Raw genomic sequence first — 22948 nt, 5'->3', positions numbered from 1 at the left:
TAGTGTGATTCATAACTTCATCGTGTTTTTTCCATTTTTCAGTTTTCCAATTCCAGCACTGCCGTTAATTGTAGTTTATCGCGCGTCAAGAGCTGAACGAACCTTACTTGAATGGAAATCAAATTCATTCTTTACAATTGACTTTTACATGGATGATAGATGAAGCATGGCTTTCAAATATGTTGAGAGTTCCATTACTAAATACAGTATAAAATAGCTTCTACCTAGATAAAGGAGGTAAATAAAGCTGTTGTCCTATCTACAGAATCTCCCTCGGAGCAGTAAACCACATGGTGCATGCTTGTACACGGCAGCAGTCATGACTAACATGCGGCAAATCGAGGCAGTCCTGAACATGGCTTTCATAGCAGTGGCGGGGAAAAGCTCACAGCATGAACACTTCACCTGGCTCGCTCCAAGGCCTCGCGAGCCATTAATTGGTTACAAGGATGTCATCCCTCCCAGAGGGAGCGCACTAATCAAAGCCTGTCGAGAAATTCCGATTGTGTATATGTGGATCTCGCGTTTATATGTTTCTCTGAAAAACATGAAGCGTTCCTTTACACCAAGCACACACACACACACACACACACACACACACACACACACACACACACACACACACACACACACACACACACACACACACACACACACACACCATCCTAAGTCCCCCTCCCCCCACACCGCCAAGTTATTGCCAGTGGAATGAGCAAAAGTGTATTATCTCTGCTTCTCCCACTCACATCTAGCTCTCCAGCCTAGAGATCTTCACAGCTTGAGGTAATTGCATTTATGGTTGCGTGGAGGCACGGAGACTTGTATGTCATTAATGCCGAGCAAGAGCGCGCCAGACAGAGAGGTAGAGGGGTTGCTGGGCCTCCGAGGGATGACTATCTCCCTAATGAGAGTGCCGCAGTATCTCGGCAGTGCGCCGCCGGCCTGTGGTAATTGTAATCACCACCTGGAGCTGACATATGGGCCGGTGCCTCCTCCTGGGGGTGGGGGTAGGGGGGGTCGGGTGCGGGCAAGGCACACGTGGGGTGTAGGGCGCAGGGGTTACGGAGGCGAGCAGCTGCGAGACCGCCCTCTCAGGAACATCGACAAATCTCCCTTTAATTAGCTCACGTTTCGGCGCGGGAGAACGTCCCGGGCTCCGCCCCACCATCCCATCCTGCCGTCCTCTATCAAATCTCCTGCTCATGCCGCTCCTCCCTCGCCAGTCCACCTGGGAGCGCTTGCCCCCTCTCTCTCTCTCTCTCTCTCTCTCTCTCTCTCTCTCTCTCTCTCTCCGTGTCTTTCTCTTTCTCTGTCCCTCTCACTCTGTCTCGCTGCCTGTCTGTCTGTCTGTCTGTCTGTCTGTCTGTCTGTCTGTCTCTCTCTTTCTCTCTCTCTCTCTCCTGAGTTGGCAGAAGAAATGATATGGCCCTTGAGACACGCAGCTGAACCATGAACCGTATGCCATAAAGCGTTACCTCAACCCTATTTGGTATGCATCAGGTGTACTACGAGCCTTTTTGAATAATTCTAAACATTACACAGCTGGAACAATGTATACTACCCCAGGTCCAGGTGAAAGGGATGAATGGCCTTTTCTGATGCTCTCTATGCCAGGGTGAGGAGAGCCTTACCTCTCTTCTGCCTTGCTTCTGAATTTTCACATACAACCTCCAATGGCTGGGTGTGGATTCAAAGTTTCAGGCACACCAACGGGGGGGGGGGGGGCGGGGGGGGGCTACCTGGGGGAAGAAGGGTGGATATATATTATATATTTAAATGTGTCAGAGTTGATGGAGGCCTGGCGATGGAGTCCAAATCCCCTCAGAGTCTCGTGTTTCACTGGGGAGAGTCGGGGAGAGGTAAAGCAATCACCACCTCTGAAGATTGCCTGTAGTCTGCTGGGAGCATGAGCATTCAGTGCCGAGCACCAATCACAGTGCAGGAGAGCGTAGCCCGGCCTGCCTGTGTGTGTGTGTGTGTGTGTGTGTGTGTGTGTGTGTGTGTGTGTGTGTGTGAGTGTGTGAGTGCGGTTTCTCCCCCTAACCCATGGAACCGTGCGAACATTAATGGCTGCGGCTTTTAAGGCGGAATTATAGAATTTGAGGGGAAAACAAACCCATGAATAAATAAATAGGATAGAGAGGGGGGTGGGAAAAGAAAGGAAAGGGGAGGGAGAGGCAATGTCATTGGACAGATGGGCTGGAAAAAGTCATCTAGTGTTTGTTTGTTTTTTGTTTCCAACTTTGTGTGTGTGTGTGTGTGTGTGTGTGTGTGTGTGTGTGTGTGTGTATGTGTGTTTACTTATGATCCCTGTAAATTGAATGAATACTGATGAACATCAGAAGATACCACTCCTCATGAATGGTTGAATACACCCTCGTCTTTACTGAACGGCACAAAATCCTACCCTTGGGGTGACAAATAGCAGCTGTTATTATCGGACATATTTCCATTGGGAATACAGAGGTCCTGCCCATCTTTGTGTCTGTTCAGCTGATGCCATGATGGAGAGCTGGTTGCCCATTTCAATGTTTGCCATCACCACAGCCTCTGAGGGGTTGTACAGTTCTGGTGAATTTTACATTAATTGTGCAAGCATTGCGCTCATTTGATTTAATTGATAAACCTGTTTACTCTCTAAATGGCTGACAGGTTTATGGAGTTTAGACTACAGAGCCAAACAGATGTGAAGGATATTTTGCACTGCAAATTATATTAATTGTGCAATAAAAATATCCTTCACATCTGTCTGGCTCTGTAGTCTAAACCCCATAAACCTGTCAGGCATTTAGAAAGTAAACAGGTCGAATAGCAACTGTATTTTGACACAAGAAGAATTTTAACACATTGCATCGCATTGCAGGTCAAACAGCTGCCTGATATATAATCAGTTATCCTCAAGTAAAGACTCAGTCCTGTTGTTGCTGTTTACTTCTGCTCCTGTCAATTCCATTCCTTTCAATGAGAATGCCATTGCCTCCATTGTCTGCATAGGAACAGTGCTCTGTTGTATTAAAAACGCAGACACTGACAGATCAAAGGGACTATAATAGATTAGGTTGGAAAATTCAGAAATGATCTGTTTAGTCTCTGTCTCGGGTTGTCCTCTGATTCTCTGTTTGTGTATGAAATCTTTCCTCACAGCCTGAAACCACCACCAAAAAAAAACATAAAAAACTTGAATGCTTGCACCCTCCATTATGAGCAGGTCTGCAGCACGTCACGCCTCTCTGTCGCTGCTCTTGCCAGGTCTTTAAAAAACACAAATGGCATTTCTGACTGACCCCTGATGGGCCACCACAAAGGAGCTGAGTGAGCCACCGGGAAACCCTGAGGTCAAGGACAGAGGGCCAGTCACTTCTTTTGGCTGTGGCCAGCTGAAAGGCCCAGCGGATAAACTGGAGCAAAGTGCCAGGCACCTCCGCTGTTGTGCCTGCGATTGTTTGTCTGGCCAACTTGAATGGGACTCTTGACGGAGGGCCCACCATGACGTTTCCCCTAACAGCTACAAAAGTTATATTGAGCAGGTGGTTACCTGTTGATGGGGTTTCTTAGGTCGACACTCTTCTAGACAAAGACCACGAGGCGAATCAAAGGTTTCTGGAGGTGTATTTCAAGGTGCTCCTGCAGGGAGTCAAAACCAACATCAAGTAGAGGCAGGCAAAGACTAAAGATGCACCACAGTGTTACAGGTTAAATACCAGTCAATCATGGGAGGATACCTTGGGGGTGATAGGTCAACATTGGGGAAGGTTCTACAGGTCAAGGTTGGGAAGGGGAGGTGAGTGGGAGGGGATTTTCTTATGGAGGAACACACACAGGCCCAAAATGGTGGACAATGTGTATTCCTCCACCTGGGGCAGGGGGATGTCTGCTGGGGCCTTTAAACAAAGGTGTACTAAGACTATCAATAGACATGGCACACACACACACACAAACACAGGAGAACATGCCTGCAATGCAATGTAAGTCTATAAATTAATGGCAATATCAATTTCCATCACTGTGGTTCAGTCCTCAATGGTCGTGTCTTTGGTTCCAAGTCTTTGTGAGGGAAAAAAAAATGCATCCCATGTCCTTTCCTGACCACTTTTCCTTGATCTCGAAGGAAAAGGTTATGAGGTCAAGAAAACATGATAAGGAGAATTCATCAGGACCGCGGTGCTAAGAGAATCCAACTGGGCTAAGTAATTAGGCGACAGCGGATGTTCACAGGGAGGTCATGGTGAATGTTTGTTGTTGCTGCCGCAACTAATTGTGGGATGTCATTATATCCCTCCCTTTGATAAAGGATGGTCCACTGTAGGAAGTGAGGTGTAAAGTAAAAGATACATTATGTGTTGAGTATTATAGCTTGCGATTCTTTCGATGCGGTTGACATGTTTTGCAGTTTTATTCCCCCAAAAAAAGATGATGAAACAAAAAATCCTCAAGCAAAGTAAACCACACCATGAAGACTTACTGTGAGAATATATGTATTTTTCTAATGGATGATCTCTCCTCTCTTCTCTTCCAGCTGGAAGGTGCTCTTCACAATCCAGTGCAGTGCGCTCTGCTGGGTTTCTCTGCAGCCAGTACCTCCCTTCCCCAGGGCTACCTTTGGGTGAGTTCAAATCATTCCCAGTCGCTTTCAACAGCTGGATGTTTCGTGTTCGTCCGACAATCTCTCTGAGCGCTTTGCATATGCCAAAATGTCTTCCGGGCGGTATGACAATCCTCATCTCATTCCAAATGACACATTATCCCCCTTACAAAAGAATGCCTTTCCCCGACTGCGCTCGGTGGAATAATGTATGCTCATGCGACTCAGGACGCTGTAGTACACCACGGAGTGACTGGAGACGTGGCCACACTTGGTATGTGAGTCTAATTGATTAAAAAAGAGGTGACTAGGGCGCTCATGTTATGAGATCCATGGAATCCCTAGGCCCTGCGGCCTCCGGCCATGGATTTATTTTTCTTTTCTTTTCTTTTTAAAAGGGGGAGGTGAAATAAGAAGAACAACCCTGAATTTCACCAAGATGCAAATGCAACCCCTTACTTCCTACAGTCGTGTATTTGGTCATTTATCAAGTAATCCCCTAAAGCAGGTGGATAAATCCAATTCGAGCCGTGCTCTGATCCAAAAAGACGCCCTTGTCCATGTCTTTGAGTTAATTGTTTTTGGAGATATTCTAAACAGGAACCTGAGGTGGGCTCAGCAGAGGATATAAAAGATATGGCTTGGATTTGGAGGAAAGTGATATATGGCAGGATTTAACGGTGGCCTCCAATGCCTTTGTTGTATTCAAAGACACTCTGTGCTGCTGGTGCTGTCTGAAATGGATCTGATACCTTTTCTAAATCTCGCTGTGTCTTAACACCGTCTGTGTGACTGATACCATGAATATGTTTGTCCAAATCAAAAGTGACATTCAATCCATCTTAACTAGGCATTGGTGCCTGACAGTTGAAGATTTTATATCATGTTGTGCTGACCTTGGTAACATTTATAATATTCTAAAAAGACATGGTGTTTCTCATCAGAACCTTTTTTGAGATCTAAGATTGAAACCATTAACAACATAACATTTTAAGCTGATTTATCTTCTCAATTCTCCCTTTTAATTGAAAGATGGATGGAAAGATGAATAAATGGGTATTAAACATTTATATGAATGGGTTTTGATCTATGTGTATAGTAATTATATTACAAAGGGCATATCTAAGGCTGACTTCACAGACAGTACATGAGCACATCACTCAAGAATTTCTTCCATGCGTTATTTGATCTGTGACTGAAGGGTTCGATTGTGTATTTCATCTCACCCTCTCAACTGATTTTGAACCTGGCCATTTTTAAACTACAAAGAGAATGTTTTGGGGTTTTTGTACATTCATTTGTAAATCTCATGGGATTTTCAGCTATTTTTTTGGTGTGTCTTTTATGTCTGCATGAAGACATGGAAAGCAATGAATAACCTAATGTTTCACGTGCTGTAGATTTGGGACATGATAGCCGTTAGATGTGACACAAATGTCCTGACAAAATGGTGGTCTCCAAGGGAGGTGTAAAAGTGTGGTCTCCCAACTGATAGAAAGTGCTGTGTGAATGTGCTGTGATCGTGAGCGTAAACAGCACCCCAACATGGCACAACAATAGTGGGGGGAAATAACACAGAAAAAAGTGAACTGGCCCATTTTTCGTAGTGGACACCAGGTCTGTACAGCCGGCCTGCTCTCAGACTTGTAGGCAAAGCTGACCCTATTAATGTTGACATGGCAGTTGCTGTGGGGAAAAGTTTGTCCAGCTCTTAAAGAGTGAAAAAGACAAGGAAAAAAAGAGTGTGACTAGAACATGATTCCAGTCATCCAGTCCTCTAAACAAGAAGTGAGCCGTTTGTCAGGGGACCTTCATTCCATCGGGTCTCGGCAGGAATTGGATGGAAAACGATGAAGCAGATGCCTGTGTGTTTCTGTGTGTGTTTGTTGGTGTGTGTGTTAGTTGGTGTGTTTGTGTGCATGTGTGTGTATTTCTGTTGGTCAGGAGGCTGCTTGAGGTTGTAATAACACAGCGAGAGCCATGATTGGGGTTTATTTTTAGGGGAGACTCGCTGAGAGATAAGTCCTCCCTATCTATCTTGCTCTCTCCCTGCCTGAGCAACAGGCTGTCATCGTTCACCAGCTCTGGCTCTGTGCAGGCTTATGAGAATGCTCCTGTCCAGATCCTGATACGAATCAAATAAATGATTGCTTGCAAATTAGTGGCAGAGTTTGTAGGGCTAAAGACTATATTTAGCCTGCAGCCTTGTTCACATAACACGATTCATGTAGAGAATCAATCTCTGCCGTCCAGCAACATCATGGCCGCCATTGTCAAGGTGCTTGTCTTTTTCTTCTCTCTCAGAGGGAGATTACACTTGATTTAGTCTAGTCTAGTGTATGAGCAGAGAGAGACAAAGTGAGGAAGTAGGAGTAGAGAAGAGAAGGAGGGAAAAAATGAACTCTGGTTGTGAGGGACCAACCGGTCACCCCATGTTATTTGGGGATGTGGTGACTGGACTTGGTGTAGTGGGGAAGAAGAGTGCAGGAGATGGTGGTGTTTCCGTACAAAAATATGTATATTTATTAACCAGGGCTCTATAGCACCCCAACACATGTGCCCATGAAATAAAACAAACAAACAAATCAAACATACCGGCCGTACTCACAGGAACTCAAGTGCCTGGCACCCTGGGCACCTGCTTGGCCGATTAGGTCCAAATACCAGCACCTTTCTCAAGGCCCAAGCCAGGCCCCAAACTAGGCCCAGGCACTAAGCCCGAAACTAAGTACATATACTAGCCATATAGAAAATACATACACACACACACACAAGGTACAACACAAGGCACAAAGACAAGGCACACAGAACTAGGCACACAAAACAAGGCAAACGGTGTCCACACAGCTAGACCCAAAACACTTCTCCTCACATCAGGGAAGTGTTTTACCTTCATGCCTCAACAAGTCCTGTTTGGTGCTCTTCACTGCCTCTCTGAAAATGTCTCTCTCAGCCAGTCCTCCTCTGATAAAAACGAGGCACCTGTTAAATAGGGCACAGCCACTTTGGCTTCATAAGTCCAATTAGCTTCTCTTGGAGCCAACCACAGTCGTGGGGGAAGCCCGGACCCAATCATTGGGGTGGGGGAGTCAGTCTTAAAGGGCACCATCCCTTTTCCGTGCCACAGTGAAAAGGGGGAGATTTCACCTTCTCACACTGGTAAATATAAACCATGTGGTATACCTCTGGTCTCCCTCCAACAGGCCTCAGGAATTAACAAAGCAAACAAGTGAAGTTCTTCTTTTCAAATCCCCCTGAAATTACTGTGTTTATTTTGGGCTGAACCTGTCCTTGTTTGCCAAGGCTTTTACGTCATGTGTGATACTGTTGTTAAGCGCTGTACTGGAACCTGTCCTTGGTTGCCAAGGCTTTTACGGCATGTGTGGTACTGTTGTTCAGCACTGTACTGGAACCTGTCCTTGGTTGCCAAGGCTTTTACGGCATGTGTGGTACTGTTGTTCAGTGCCTTACTGGAACCTGTCCTTGGTTGGCTTTTACGTCATGTGTGGTACTGTTGTTCAGTGCCGTACTGGAACCTGTCCTTGTTTGGCTTTTACGTCATGTGTGGTACTGTTCATGTTATGTAGATGAGCCAATTTGTGTGACACATGTGATGCAGTGCCGCTGTTCACTCCACTTAATTTGTAATTGAGGGTGCATCTCACACACTGCATTATACATGAATGAGAGGCCATGAGAGAGAGAGAGAGAGAGAGAGAGAGAGAGAGAGAGAGAAACTCTGTAAGTAAAGGAAAACACTTCTTGGGGAAAGGGCAGATGATTAATTTACTAGGTGACTAATGCAATGCATGAGGCTGACTTTCTTGAGCCGTCTTTGGCTGCCTGACCTCCTTCTACTGTTTTGGCACATCAGGGGTGAGAAAGTGTATGGAGAGGAGGGGACACTGCAGTTAGGCCTGTCGACCTTGTGCAGTTTAATGAGGATTGAGTCTGACGCCTGGCCAATCCCTGACTAAAGCACTAGATCAATCATCACCTTCAAGGAATCCCTCGATTGTCAAACAAAGGAGAGCCTTTCAAAGTCTTTCAAAGTCTTTTTTTTTGCCTCCCCTCTCCTCCTCTTTGCCTTGCGGATAAAACAACATCTATATAAAAAAAGAAAAGAAAATGTTTGTTGAGTTGAAGCCTCGTTATTGAGCTTTTGACTCTGTGGCTCTGTTAGAGCTGATGGTTTATGAATCTGAGCAGTATTTAGACAAAAAAAAGTATGGGACTCAGTTTGAGGAGGATATCTGATTTTAATTTTACTTTTTCGTGAAATGGAGAATCGCTGACAGTTTGAAATATTGCTGCTAGGACACACTGTGGAAGGAAGGAAGCTTCTCCTTTCTTTAAAAAAAAAAAAACTTGATTGAGACACATTTTACCATTGCTAAGGAGCGCACGTGGTGGAGAGAGATGGAGTGTGTTGGAGAATTTAGTGTACTGACCATCTCTCTCATGACTCCCTATAAGTGCACTTGCTGATGGTGGAGTAGACATGGGATAGAATTACAATGACATTCTGACTGGTTAATAAACAAAAAATACCCTGCATCATCTGTGCTTTTTGTTTGTATTACCATCTGGATAATTATCAGAATACTCCTATGATTTTCCCTTTCCAGTTTTAATTAAAATTTTCTCATGGCAAGTTTGGCAAGACTTAATGAACATCTCTTCGGCGCTGCTGTTCTGTTTGATATTTGTTTGATATCTATTTTAATATTTGAAGGTCAGGAATTTTGAAGGTCTGACCTTTGCACATGCAGTTCCAATTCTGATCTGCATACTGACTTTCCACTAATGAAGAAGACATTTGTCACCGATGATTTTGCCAAAGGACTGCATGGGATCAGAGAGCAAGAACTATGATGTGCAAAGGTCACCGCCAACAATTTTCAATTTTCCATTATCAGTCTGGAAACAGTAGAGAAGATATATGCACAGATTTATAATGGGAGAATACATTTAATCTCTGGGAGAATAAATATTCTACTGTTTTATTCATCCAATCTGGCTTTGGCACTCTCTGAGAGATGAGCGGGGGTGTAGATGACAGAACCACACAACATGTGTTAAAATGTTTCTCCCTTGGCTCCTCAGTGCGCGTCTGCTTTTGGGTCTGCATAACAACTTTACCAGGGGCTCACGTCATCTCCTCTCCTCTCCTCTCCTTCCCCCCTCCTCTCCTGTTCTCTCTTCCTCACCTCTCCTTCCCCCCTCTCCTCTCCTTTCCTCTCTTCTCCTGCTGGTTGATGTCACTGCAGGTTGCCAGTGGTGGTGACTCAAGTCAGGGCCAGGTGGACGTCTTCTCCCTGATCCGGCCCACGCCACGTGCTGTGAAGAGCTTTCAGGTGGGCGCACCGGTCCTGTGTCTGGAGTACGTGCCCGAGCCAGCCCCGTTGGAGGAGGGGGACACCGGGGACCAGAGGAGCCCAGTGGGCATGGGCAACACCATCTGTGCCGGGCTGGATGACGGCAGGTAACTGCTGGTGTAGCTGTAAAGTCTTTGATAATGACTAAAATCTGTAGTCTTTTTTGTCTTTTGGCTTTGTCTTTGTATTATTTATTGGTGATTTGTTGTGTTGTTGTGTCTTGCGGTGATTTGTGGTGTTGTCTTTGTTGGTAATTTGGTATGCCACTGCCACTGTGCCATGTCATATTTAACCGACGTTGGCACTGAATGAAAACAGCATATGCCAAACTGACTGGAAGTCTGAATTTGTTGTTTAGGCTTGTGGGTTGGAGGTGGCAAAAAAAAAGAAGAAGAAAAAACAAACTCCCTCAAAACTCGCTTTAATTATTTTGGATACACAAGCTCACACTTCCCGCATGTTTGTGTTGATTTTTGCTGATCCCCCACCAAACAATCCAGTCCTGTAATATATTCAGCATCATTTGTATTCAAGCCTTATCCCCCCTGCTTCTGTGAGACCTAATAGCACAGACAACATGACAGTCAATATTTGAGGAAATCACAACACCCAAGACAATTGTGTTCCCTTCCAGCCTGGGGAGATGGAACTCACTTTATCTGGTTTCCCACTTCCTGTGTTGTTCACATTTACAAGTTCATTCAAGAAGGGGAAAGTCGATAGTTTTTATCGCAAAAAAAGTAAAAAAGTGGCTTTTTTTTTTACAACTCCAGGAAAAAGTAATGGGAAGGTAACATCGCCGAATTATTCATTTTTCAGTTGTGTTTTGGTTATGAGAGATGTTTAAACTGGGGTGTTGGGTGGGCATTGGGAGCTGAGTGCAACAGATTGTGTGTGGATGATCATTTCTCTCTGACTAGTGAAGATAAGAGGCATAGTTGTGTCCGTTTCTGTTCTCTGAGCTACTGAAACTATGAACTCAAGAACTGACCAGCAATCAAAGGGACACACCCATATTCTCTCTCTCTCTCTCTCTCTCTCTCTCTCTCTCTCTCTCTCTCTCTCTCACAGACACACACACCTCGTCTCTGTGTAAGGCAAATACCTCCATCAATGTGTTGTGTGTGTTCTTTCCCAAGCATCTTGGTATACGGAAGCGTGGACACGGCTGCCCAGTGTCTCCTGACCTTCCGGAACCCTGTGGGCTGCCCTGTTCTCTGCCTCAAGCACTCGGCCAACTTCCTGTTCGCTGGACTGAGGGACGGCACCGTGCTGGTGTACCAGCGCCTTAATGGAGGTTAGCTCTGGTGGAACCCATGACATTTAAACATTTACCAGATGACATTTAATCATTTACCAGATGCCTTTTGCTTGTGACAAACATTCATTAACATTTACCGTAATTCCCTGACTATTAACAGCGGTTTATACATTGATTTAAAAAACAAAACAAAACCAAAAAAAAAACAACCAGGTAGAATGGTTGTCCCTCCCTCTTTCACATATGAATCCCATTAATGTATCAGGTAACAACAACATGGGATAGAACACATTTTGGTGCCCACTCCATAACGATAAGGAAACAGGGGTGTATGTATTCCCACCTATTCAATGGGATGCTACGGAGCTCATACCTCGGCGAGAGATGCGTAAAACACGCAAGGTCTCATGCCATTTAACAGGTATGAACTATACTTGCTATCTCTAGCTTAGGGAACCATATTAACAGATGGTAGTTGCTAGTGTGGGTAATATGAACTCATGTTAATATGAAGCTGCACAGGTACCCGAGGGTTTCTGCTTAGTGTAGCTTTTTAACTGCCCTAGCTATCTCGTGCATAGGGAACCATCTTCACAGTTAGCAGCTTCTAGTGTGTGTTATTATTAACTCATGTAAATATGAACTTGTGTTAAAAGCTGCACAAGCATCTTGAAAGTTTCTACCTTCTCCTATTATAATTTTAAGGAGACTGTAACATCAGCTAGAGAAATAACTATCATGTCAGGCAACTGGAACTATGCCATTTAAACCTTTTAACCAAGTAACAACAGTTTGCTGCATAACCTTGAGGCAAAACTTTTTATTTCTCAAAATCAGCTCACCAATTAAAGGCAGTCTTGGGTTCAGGTTATGAGAACCACTTGTGGAGGATTTGAAATGGCTTCATATAGACATTAAACAATCCTGAAAGATGTAATGGTGCATCAGTGGAGCAAGTGCAGTGCAGTGCCCCCTTCCCCCTGCCTCCTACCCTTCTCAAACACTTTAATTCAGTGGTTGCCAGGGGACCTATTAACGATTTGACTTTTTAGCTTCCATTCCCACACAGCCCCATGACACTTAATAAATGCCTAATAAATGCATGGTTTTCACTGTGCGTGGGAATGAGGTAGCCTATGTGTGTCTGTGCGTATGTACAAGGAGAGGAGAGGAAAGGGTGTAGTATTTTTGCTTGAAATGCCCATCTCCATACAACTTTTAAATGGCTAGTAGCGCGCGCACCACAACTACGTGGCATTTCCTTTGACTTAACATGATGATGTAACATTGAATTAACTGAGGTGAATACACGGGTGCTGTTAATACATGGTTTTTTTTTTGTAAAATTATATAAAATACTATATTTTTATATATGGTGTGGTTTATAGTCAGGAAAGCTATGCTTTTAGCCTATGTGACGAACACTCCATGTAAGATGGACATTTGATCAATACGTGTGCAGTCAAGAGTTTTTCACCATCCTAATGTGTGGGCCTTGACTAAACTTCTAAGCTGCTGTGCCCAATGCAGCTCATAAGTGTCTTGGAGAAGTAATGAGCTCAGTTAGAATAGAGGTAATCTGAAAACAGGCTTTGTCTTTGGTCCCCATGGGTAGTGCAGTGAGGAACAAGGAAACATAATATGAAACAAATGGCGGGGGGGAAGCTGTAGATGAGATGCTATTTCAGCGATGAGATGTTTTTGTGATGTTCTGATGTGACTAAAAGGTTTTGAATTGAATAAGAACACAGAAGGCAGGAGGAGAAACGTGATGGAGTCGAGCCTCATTGAAAAAGTGATACGCACGAGCTCCTCTACTCCTCACGATTCCTCATACTATTTATTAGTCAGGTAAAAAGCCAATGAATAAATGATTACCTTGAAAGCAAATTACCACTGTATGATTTTTCTCTCTCGTACACTCTTGCTCTTTTTCTCTCTTTCTTTCCTTTCTATTCCGTTCTGTCATTCTCTCCTGTCTCACACCTTTTTCTCTTTTCATGTTTGTGGGATGTCTTTGATGCATGTTTTGTATTCTATCTCGCCTGTCTCTCTGCCTCTTCTTTCTCTCTCTCTCACACCTTTTACCCCATTGGTCTTTTCATGTTCCTGTGTGCTTTTATTTGTAAGTGTGTGAGGTAAGGAAGCTGCAGTGTGTCTTACGGGACTGTTCCCCCTTTACACACATATTCCATGGAGGTGAGATTGAGAGATGATTGTGTGTGTGTGTGTGTGTGTGTGTGTGTGTGTGTGTGTGTGTGTGTGTGTGTGTGTGTGTGTGTGTGTGTGTGTGTGTGTGTGTGTGTGTGTGTGTGTGTGTGTGTGTGTGTGTGTGTGTGTGTGTGAGAATGAGTAGTGAGCTAGCACAGAGGGCCCTGGCAGTGTTGGATACCTACATGAGCATGACAAATAAATTCAACAATCTCCCCACCCCAGACACACACTCTCTTTCTTTCTCTCTCTCTCTCCCTCTCTCCCTTTCTTTCTCACACACACACAGGTGTGATGGTGAATGAATGAATTCACATTCTCAACCTTGCATCGGGATTTTACTACTTGTGCAATGTCAACGTATTTGCCAAAAAAAAAAGACACATGACACACATATGTCGAAACAGGGGACAGGGGGACTTGGGATGGTGTTTGTTGAGCTCAGTTGAGATATTTCAGATTAATGCCACTAAGCTGAGTATCTCCTTGTAAAACGAAGAGTGTCGAGGTTCAGGGACATGTGATTTGCTCCTGAGGGTTGTTTAAGTGGATTACAAATGTGTACACAGCCCATTTAATTGCTTTTGGGAAAATTGCCATGTGTTCAATCATGAAGCTGTAAGGTTGGTGACAATGTGGGCAACTTTTATGCTGCAGAGTATGAATGGTAATGTTGGGGATTGTGCAATATAGCATGGATATAGAGTACAATATAAAAAATGATGAATAAATAAAACTTCCTGAAATGATAAAGAAATAACACCCACATGAGCAATAAAAGCCATATGAATGGAACACTATTGGGAATTGTGTCCTCTAAGTGTGTGTGTGTGATAGAGATAAAACATGTGTGTGCGTGCGTGGGTCTGTCTGTGCGTTGGCGTTTGCTTGTGCTTGTGTGTGATATTGTTTATTGCTTTCGCAACTTAGGCTATATTAAAAGTTCGTTATTAGAAACTAGACTACTCTCAAACATATGTAGTGTGGCCAGCGTCCTCCTTTGCCATGGCTACCTTTCCAATGTAATCGAGGGAAATTGGTGTTGCCCTTCATTAGTATTTCAGGGGACACTCTGGATGTTGCAGTTTTCAAAAGGAGGAAGACTGACATTTAGATTATGCCAGGCAATTAACCTGCGGAAGTTGGTAACCATTGTGCTGCTATTCTGGTTTCAAAGGCAGAAATAAACAACTCTGACTGTTAATTAAATGCCTCAATGTGCTTCCTTTTCTAATTTTGCTTCATTAACACGCAGTCGAAGGAGAGGGAGAGAGAGGGCTTATGCAATGCAATGCATTTTACAGTGTCTTCAATAGTGGTTGTAAGGTGCACCTTCTTATTAAAATTCAGAGGAAAAAAGGTCTGTTTTGGTTTGAGGGGGCTGAGGAGAGGAGGAGTATGGGTTTGGACGATTACCCAACTGGCAGACAAAATTGACACAGCAGAGTTAGAAGCTCAGCATGTTGTTCTCGTGGTACAGCCCACAAACATATTTATTTCCCGCTGTTTGGTTCAGTTCATACTAATGCCACAGTCCGAGATTGCACAAACAGTAATTATTACAATTTTAGGCAGACAAGGCTCAATGCTCAACTCATAACATCACCAATTTGGTGTAAATACTGTGTCTTGCTCAAGGGCGAAAATGAACAGAAGTCACTGGTACATATTAAAACGGCACAGCTATTTGCTCTTGTGTTTAAACCCCTGCCAAAGCTACAGAATGAAGAACCTGGTGTGGGCTTCCAAATGCACGATATCCCACATTTTCCCATCTTTTCTACACTTTATCCCTGGGGCTGCTCACATTAGGTTTAAGTCCTTGATACCTTGTTCCAGGGCAACCTTTTAAATTTCCCTTGCCTTAATTAGTTCTGGTTAGAGAAGTCCTTTGCGCTCAGCAAGTGAATGCTGTCTTATCACACCACCACAACCTGAGACTTCTTTTCGCTTTGTGGTTCGTCAGTAGTAGAATTATGAGGCTAGATCCCTCCTTTCGGCAGTGACCCATTCAACCTTTAGAAAGCAGTCTTTGACTGACCTTCAACCCCAGAGCCTTTGACTTCTTTAGACTAATCTAGGGTCATATCCCAGTCCTTGACCTTTGCCTCTGGTTTTCTTGTTGCTCCAGGCTTATTTACCCTTCACCTTAATCCTTCTTATTGTCTACGTTCCGAGTTCATCTCATAGTTTTTTTCTTTGTTATATTTCTCCGCTGTGCAGCACCCCATTTGATGTAAAGGCTGGTTATGCTATATGCTTTATTAATATGAATATATCGTTTGATACTCTCTCTCATATCATGTACATGGTATCATAGGTAAGTGGTGTATGACTATTGTCAGCCCCCTGATTATAATTCCTTGTTGCTGGTTGCAGCATCTATTACTTTCTAAAACTGTCAAAAAAAATGTATCGGCCCACGTGCAGGGAAATTATGACAAAATGTCCTTTTGCAACCCTATCCTGAGGATGTTCAGTATCAGTTTTGATGTTGTTTATGACACAAGAATCAATTGTATGGGGGGCACTATGGTGCAAGCAGTAGCCCCGACCACATTTGGGATTGACGCCCATGGAGGACACGGGTCACGAATCACTGCACTATCAATTAAAAAAAGGCAAAAAAGCCCAAAAATAAATCTTAAAAAAGAATCAATCGTAATAATTTTTTGGGGATATACACATGCAATAACATGTTAATTACATTGTAATAAACATGTAATACAGCATAATACTATTCTTTGTAGCGAGACTTTTTGTGTCTCTTGTCACATGATTGTGCCTTATTCTCCAAACAAGGGAAGCTCTTTGTTCAGCAAGCTTTTTTACAAGTTGTCAATAGCAACCAGCCATCTGTCAAAAGCTTTCATCTGGGAAATATGTCCACAACTTTGTTATTATTACATAAGACCATATCTTCAGAGCTTGAGAAGCCAAAGGGAGCTAGCATTAATATAAATTTGGAAGTAGCAATGGATATTTTCCATAGTTTTTGCTTATTAAGGTCAATGGTACTTAAATTAATAAAAGGTTCCTTTTGTAAGGTGTGTAAATGCATTCATCATAAGGAGTGTATTGATAGGGTTTTGATTGTTTATATTATAATGGGAAATAAAAATGAGACATGAAAGTTATTACCCAAAGGCTGTGTCCGGGTTGGAGCGCATATGTCAAGATGAACTCAAACTCAATAATCTTAGCCAGGAGAGAGGATCAGTGATGCAGCTGATTGGTATTCATCTCCGTTAGCAATTTTTTTTTATATTGTGTGTGTATTTTTGCCATTTCAGTCCAATCTTAATTGTTCTGAACTTGACTGTTGTTGTTTTTTTGCAGGTGATTTATGGGATCCTACGTCTTGCAGGAAAGTGACCGTAGGACCAGACCCTGTGAGAACTCTGCTGGCTCTGGAGGACTGTGTTTGGGCCAGCTGTGGCAACTCTGTATCTGTGATCGATTACTCTACCCTGACTACTAAGGTGAGCCAGGTAGTCACTCACCAGCTACCTCAAATCCCCAGCCACTTGCATAACCCACAGATGGTGTATCTTAGGGGAAGAGATAACATGATAAAATTCACATCATACCTTGTAGCCGACAAATTGGATTGTAGGTGAGGTGAGGATGTTTTTTCCCCTCCCACCTTCAGCTGTTTCCCCTCCATTCGAACTGCTGTCGAGGGGCTTGTCTGTTGTTTTTTTTACCCCACTCCCACATGACTATGGACAATAGGGTCAGAGCAAACACTCCCATCACCACTGCTCACACTTAGCCTTTGGCCATTACAAGTCCATTAAGGAATCAAGCCCACTGATATATAGACCAGCCGTTTAGGATGGTGTTCTGGGAATTGGTTACTCTGTCTAGCCATCGGGAACAGACAGTTAGCTTGCACTTTTTTCCAGATTTGTGGGCAGGGCAGGTCTTTCTGTGGGAAGTCCCTTCAGAGAGCAGCTTTGATCAGTGGCAGTGACTTGTGGGTTCGCCCAGCGCCTGCATGGTTTGATCCTCCACGGATGGGTTGCCAGCTGTCAGACTGGCCAAGCGAGAGAAAGAGGGGGACATGGGGAAGAGGGTGTTTTAGGTTCTGTCGATTATCCCTCTCTCTCGCTCTCTCCCTTTCTTTCTCTCCCTCCTTCCCTCCCTAACTCTCTGGCTCTCTTCGGGGTTAAAAGTGGGCTTTTGGCTACACAAGGGCAGGCTGTGTCCCTCCTGGGGCAAGTTGGTGCTTGAGCACAGGCTTCAGTGGAGCTGTGGGCTGAGACACCAGACACGCTCATGTGGCTGAGGCCTTAGAAGGAAAGATGGTGGCAAGGGAGCCACCCCACCCCACCCCACCTTTATACTGTGACTGTTCCCTCTGTCTGTCTCTCTCTCTCTCTTTCTGTGTTTTTCTCTCTATTGCTCTCCCCATATATCTCTCTGTTGCTATATATCTGCAGTTACTGGTCTTGACTGTAGAGTTTAGAACGGCAGAATTATCTGTCTCTTTCAAGCTCTCTCTCCCCCCTCTCCCCCTCTGTCTTTGCCCCCCCCTCACACTCTTGCTTTTTGTCTGTGTTTTGTCTCTTTCTCCAGGTGAGTGGTGTTTTGTGTTCAGTGGCTCTCTGCTTGAGTTAGCTGGCTGGAATGGGCAGGTATTGACTCAGGCTGCTAAACAAAGACTGGCGTGTGGTGTAAATGGGCAAACCTGCCTGTGGCTGATACTGTGCATGCAGAGCAAACATCATAAAGTCTATGCGGATGGCTGTGGATTAACACACCTCATCACCACAGTTCCATCAATCCCCATCCTGCTGAACAAAAACACACACATACACACAAACAAATACAGTACCCACACACACAAACACCAACCCACGCACACTAAAACATGCAGACACACAGTCACACACGTACAAACAGAAACACACCAACCCACACAGACTGAAATGAATGCACATAAACACAGACGCACACACATACGCACAAATACACCAACTCACATACTAAAACACACAGACACACATATAAACATACAAACACACATGCACACACACTCACTCACCTTGTCACACCTCTCACACTAACACATAGATCAGCATTTTACCCTTAGTGTGTCACTTGTGCTAATTTGAGGAGACTAATCTCTCTCCCTCTCTCTCTCTCTCTCTCTCTCCTCATCCTCTATCTCTTTATGTCTGCTCCATGGCATCAGAACAAACTCAAACTCAAGGAACGTCAGAAAATCTGCACACAAACACCGTCTGATCTCAGCAGCCAGGGCTTAATGAGTCTGGACTGCTGTGGATGGAGCTGCTTTGATCACGCTAGACCGCTGGGACTCGCTCTCTCCCTCTTTCTCTCCGACCTCCCTCCCGGCACCTTCCCCCCTTATCACCCAGGCAAGGCAGGCCCCGACACTGAGTGGTGCCTGGCCTGTTTGGATTTGGGGGCTTTCTTAAGCACAAATGCACCTTGTCACTCAGTTTAATGGGAGGGTAATCGGAGGGTGAGAATTCCCCTTGCGTCGCAGGCTTTTTGCTTTTTTCCGGCAAGACAGCAAAGGATCGGGGATTTGTGCTGCGAGAGTGTTAATGTCTGGCTGGTAGGCAGAAGATTCTGAGCTTAGTGTGACAGAGTGGGAGCTGATGGCTCTGCCGTTACTCCTGTGGTTTGACTCAAGGAGCTTGGCATTACCAAAACTAGCACAGCAGGAGCTAGCCGGTAGCCGGTCGGGAGTTGTTTGTTTGCTTGTGGAGTACTGAAGTGGGTAGGTCCCTCAAACTGTCCCAAAAGATAAAAGGCCCCAAAAGGCCCACGTTTCTACTTTTCCACATGTAGAGGAATTCCAGTCTTTGTCCAACCCTCCCCCCACTAACCACCCCATGAGCCCTGACATGAACAATTCATGTATGTATTAAAAACTCCAGAATCAAGGAAGGAAAAGCACCCCCTGTGAGAGCCCAACATGGTGTGTCGTTAGAGTCTGATATGTTCCTCTGAGTAGAATTTTCTGCTTAAGGTCTTAATGTACATTTATTTTTGAAGATTGGACCTCCAGGGGTTTTGGCATCGGCAGTTTGAAATTGGAGTGTAGATAAATCATGCCATCAAGCAATCAAGCAATTTCCACTTCCACATCTCCATCTTCCTGTAGTGTGAGGTTTTGTAAGGTCAAGGCAGTACTTGTTATTTGATTGACAGACTTACATTCATGAGTCTAATCGTAGTCTATAATTACACATGCACGCTTGCATGCACCCATTCACACACACTTCCTTGCACAAACCAACCAAGTATACACACGTGTTTCAGTTTGCTTAGTGTCAGTTTTTGTTTTCTCAAATCTCCTTTGCCCCTACACAACCATATTCTTCCCTCTCCTCATTTTGCTCTTTCTTTCTCTGCCTCTCCTGGAGCCCAAGCTCAAGCTTGAAAATGGAACCCGACGTGTTTGCCCTCCCTTGCGAAGTGAACCCCAACTGCCAAGGAGTCAATTAAAAGAGAAAACACATCAAAGAGGTCCCCCGCTCCTCTCTCTGCTCTCAAACAAAGGAGGTCCCTCTGGCAAGGGCATACAAACAGGTGGTAATCCATCTCCTCCAGAGTGTGGATAGGAAAAGAGGGTGCGCTTGCGCCTATCCCCCTACTACCCATCCCCACCACACCACCCCAGCGCTCCTCATGGCTAATCTCCGGGGCCAACGCCTCAGTAACCGGTGGTGATAGCAGTCCCGTCAGTTGCCGCCTTCCGTGGCGGACCTCGGAGGGGAGCGCGTGCGGAACCTTGATAAGGCACGACATATTTCCTCCGGGTTGCCTCATTATGGATGCGCACGCCAAATACCCCCACCATTCCCCCCTACAAACGCTCCTGTGAGTAAGGTACAGGGGAGCTCTGTGGCATCCAGTTGCATTACAACAACATCTCTGTGAGTCTGGGTTTTATTTTTGGTCTGGAGGACTACTTTGGTCCTGGGAAGCTTCACTGGGTTTAGATTCTGCAACAACTGTATCAACACTGCAGTGCCACATTATCTAATTTACCACATGGCTGCTGAGGAATTGAAAATTATTGAAAATTATTGTCGCAAAACTCATAATGAGGAAAAATAAAACTTTTTTTTCAAGGAGATGAGGGGTGGAACTTTTTCTGGGCCCACTTAACTGTAGCGAGAGAGAGTACTAAACACAAATAGCTGCACTTGGCTGTACCTAGCTGTCCTGGGTAAATCATGATGGCAAACTCCACTAGCAATGTGGAAAGGGTTCACAGCTATCAGTCAAGGGAAAATGATCCTTTGGCAGATCAGAAGCCAGCCCGAGAGATCTCTAGAAATACCATGGAGCCCTTTCTCCTTCAAAAGGTCCATTAGTGCAACCTCTTGGCCACCCGTAGCATAACCTAATTTACCACTGACCTGCAATATCAGACCCTTGCCACAGTCTGTGATATAGGCAACACATTCTGAAGCAGAGTGAGACAGAGCCTGAATATGATTGACGGTCTTTCTGTTGGTTGCCTTGTAGGGTTTGTTGTTTTGTCAGTGTGTGCTTACAGCAAGCCTGTTGGCTGTGGGCTCTAGGGTCTGTTTGGCTTTTTATCACATCATGTCCTAATTATGTCAGTGTGTTGATTTGCACCAGTCCCAAGTTACCTTGAGTACCCTTCTTAACCCATTACTGATAGTTGTGTGTCCTCTTGCATACATAGAGATAAAGAGATTTGCTTGCTAGTATGTAAAGATAACAATGGATCGGTTGTTAATGGCAGGGACATAGCCAACCTCTGTGTCTTTTTTCATACTTTTAATGGATGGTAATGACTTGATCACTAGTATCGTAGAGATAGCTAATGGCTATCATTATTACTGACAGAGAAGGAGAGGAATAGAGGGCTATTGAATATCCTTTGAAGGGGAAATGGGTCCTGAGTCATTCCAAGGTACATTCACACCAGAGACATTTTGTTCGATTGTATCAGACTTGGGAGCTTTTGACCGGCTTGGCAAGGAGACAAAATAGTGGTCGAACTCTTACCAACTGTATCGATCAGTTCCTGGTTCACATTAGTGCAGCATAGACAAGCTATCCAATTAAAGGATTTCATTACCTTGCTAAGTCAGCAAGTGAACTAAGTACTACCAGTTTAGGAAAAAACGTGGCTAGTTCAGTGTACAACCTCACCCCTTTGTTGACAAGTATTGTTGACAGTGGGAGCCTCTAGCGAGTCTTGGCACTTTCAATGAACTCTGGATTATCACAGGTGAAAGTTATGAGCTTGCCACTTTGTCTGCCAAGAGGTGATATATGCTATATGATTGTGTTTTAGTTTACTTGGGATTTACTTCACCTTTGTATATCGGAAGATCTACAGACCATATGCTGCCGTGGCCCACTAATACTTCTCTCAGGTGGCAAGATGGAGCTTCATTATTAGGTCAACCTTTGGAAATTGCTCCATTTTTTTGTGAAACCTGGACTACAAAAACATACATATTGTATAATACCTTTACAGCAAATAAATCAGTGCAGCACTTCACAGCTTCTCTGGCCCATCCCTATTTGAAGATATATATAGACTTTTATTTTATTTTTGCCAGGAGCCCAAAGTAAAGATTTGATACTAGCATTTCAAAAAAAGCAGTTTTGATGGTTGTTTTTGTACTGGTGAAGACAAACGGCAGTCAATAATGTATTTGTTAAAAAAATATTCTATAAAAGAATAAGGCTGTCAGGATATGTCATGCATACAGTTTTAAATTTCAGTTTGAAGAAGAGTGAGGGGAAGAGAGGGGTTGTCAAATAACAGCAAAAGAAAAAAGAATGAACTCCCACCAATTTTCTTTCATTTGCCATCAAATGCATCAGAACACTTTGTGTGCAAGCATTTTTCTTGCCTCTGCAGTGGCCAATTCAAGCCAATCTCAAACTCCACTTTGGTTCCCATGGTAATGTTACTACCTCTATTTCTCTCCCTTTCTTCTCTCTCAATGCTCCCTCTCCCTTTTTCCCTATCCCTGTCCCCCTGGCTCATTTATTTTCTCTCCTGTTTCTCCCCCTGTTTAGAGAGTGGAGGTTCACCAGGACCCGATGGTCAGCGTAGCCCACATGGTGCGAGCGGGAGGCGGTGTGTGGATGGCCTTCTCCGAGGGGTCCTCCATCCGCCTGTTTCACACAGAGACCCTGGAGCACCTGCAGGAGATCAACATCTCGACTCGCTCAGGCTTCCACCACCCAAGTAATTTGTTGTTGTTGTTGTTGTTGGTTAGGGGCGGGGGGGGGGGGGGGGGGTGTTTGGTGGCTAGAGACTTACCTCAAAACAAATAAAACTTATCCATGTTAGCCTAAGTACCCATACCAGGCTGTATTGAAATGAAAATTCCATGTATTTGTTTCAACCATCAAAGTCAGTCCTATTTGTATGCATATGTAAAAGTCAGAATTCACAGGGAACCACCCTTTGTCTCTGAGCCAATCCATGTGGGTGACTGCCTCTCTGCCTGAGTGAACCGGGAAAGAGAAACACAC

At 44.4% G+C, this 22948-nt stretch overlaps 1 protein-coding gene across 3 annotated transcripts in view; it reads left to right on the top strand.

Moving 5' to 3' along the window:
- The window catches only part of arhgef10la (Rho guanine nucleotide exchange factor (GEF) 10-like a), a 112273-nt gene that overhangs the window by 81259 nt on the left and 8066 nt on the right, over positions 1-22948 (top strand). For 2 of the 3 annotated variants that reach the window (XM_031567345.2, XM_031567347.2), the window contains 5 exons: positions 4517-4603; positions 9853-10067; positions 11100-11257; positions 16772-16914; positions 22487-22658. In XM_031567345.2, coding sequence (XP_031423205.1) covers positions 4517-4603; positions 9853-10067; positions 11100-11257; positions 16772-16914; positions 22487-22658 — 775 coding nt within the window. Of the gene's footprint in view, positions 1-4516; positions 4604-9852; positions 10068-11099; positions 11258-16771; positions 16915-18632; positions 19734-22486; positions 22659-22948 lie in introns of those variants that run through there. The other variant, XM_031567348.2, reaches the window with a different exon arrangement.

The sequence above is a fragment of the Clupea harengus genome, chromosome 5 (assembly GCF_900700415.2).
Source record: "Clupea harengus chromosome 5, Ch_v2.0.2, whole genome shotgun sequence".
Lineage (NCBI taxonomy): Eukaryota > Metazoa > Chordata > Actinopteri > Clupeiformes > Clupeidae > Clupea > Clupea harengus.
This window is presented reverse-complemented; position numbering and strand designations above follow the sequence as displayed.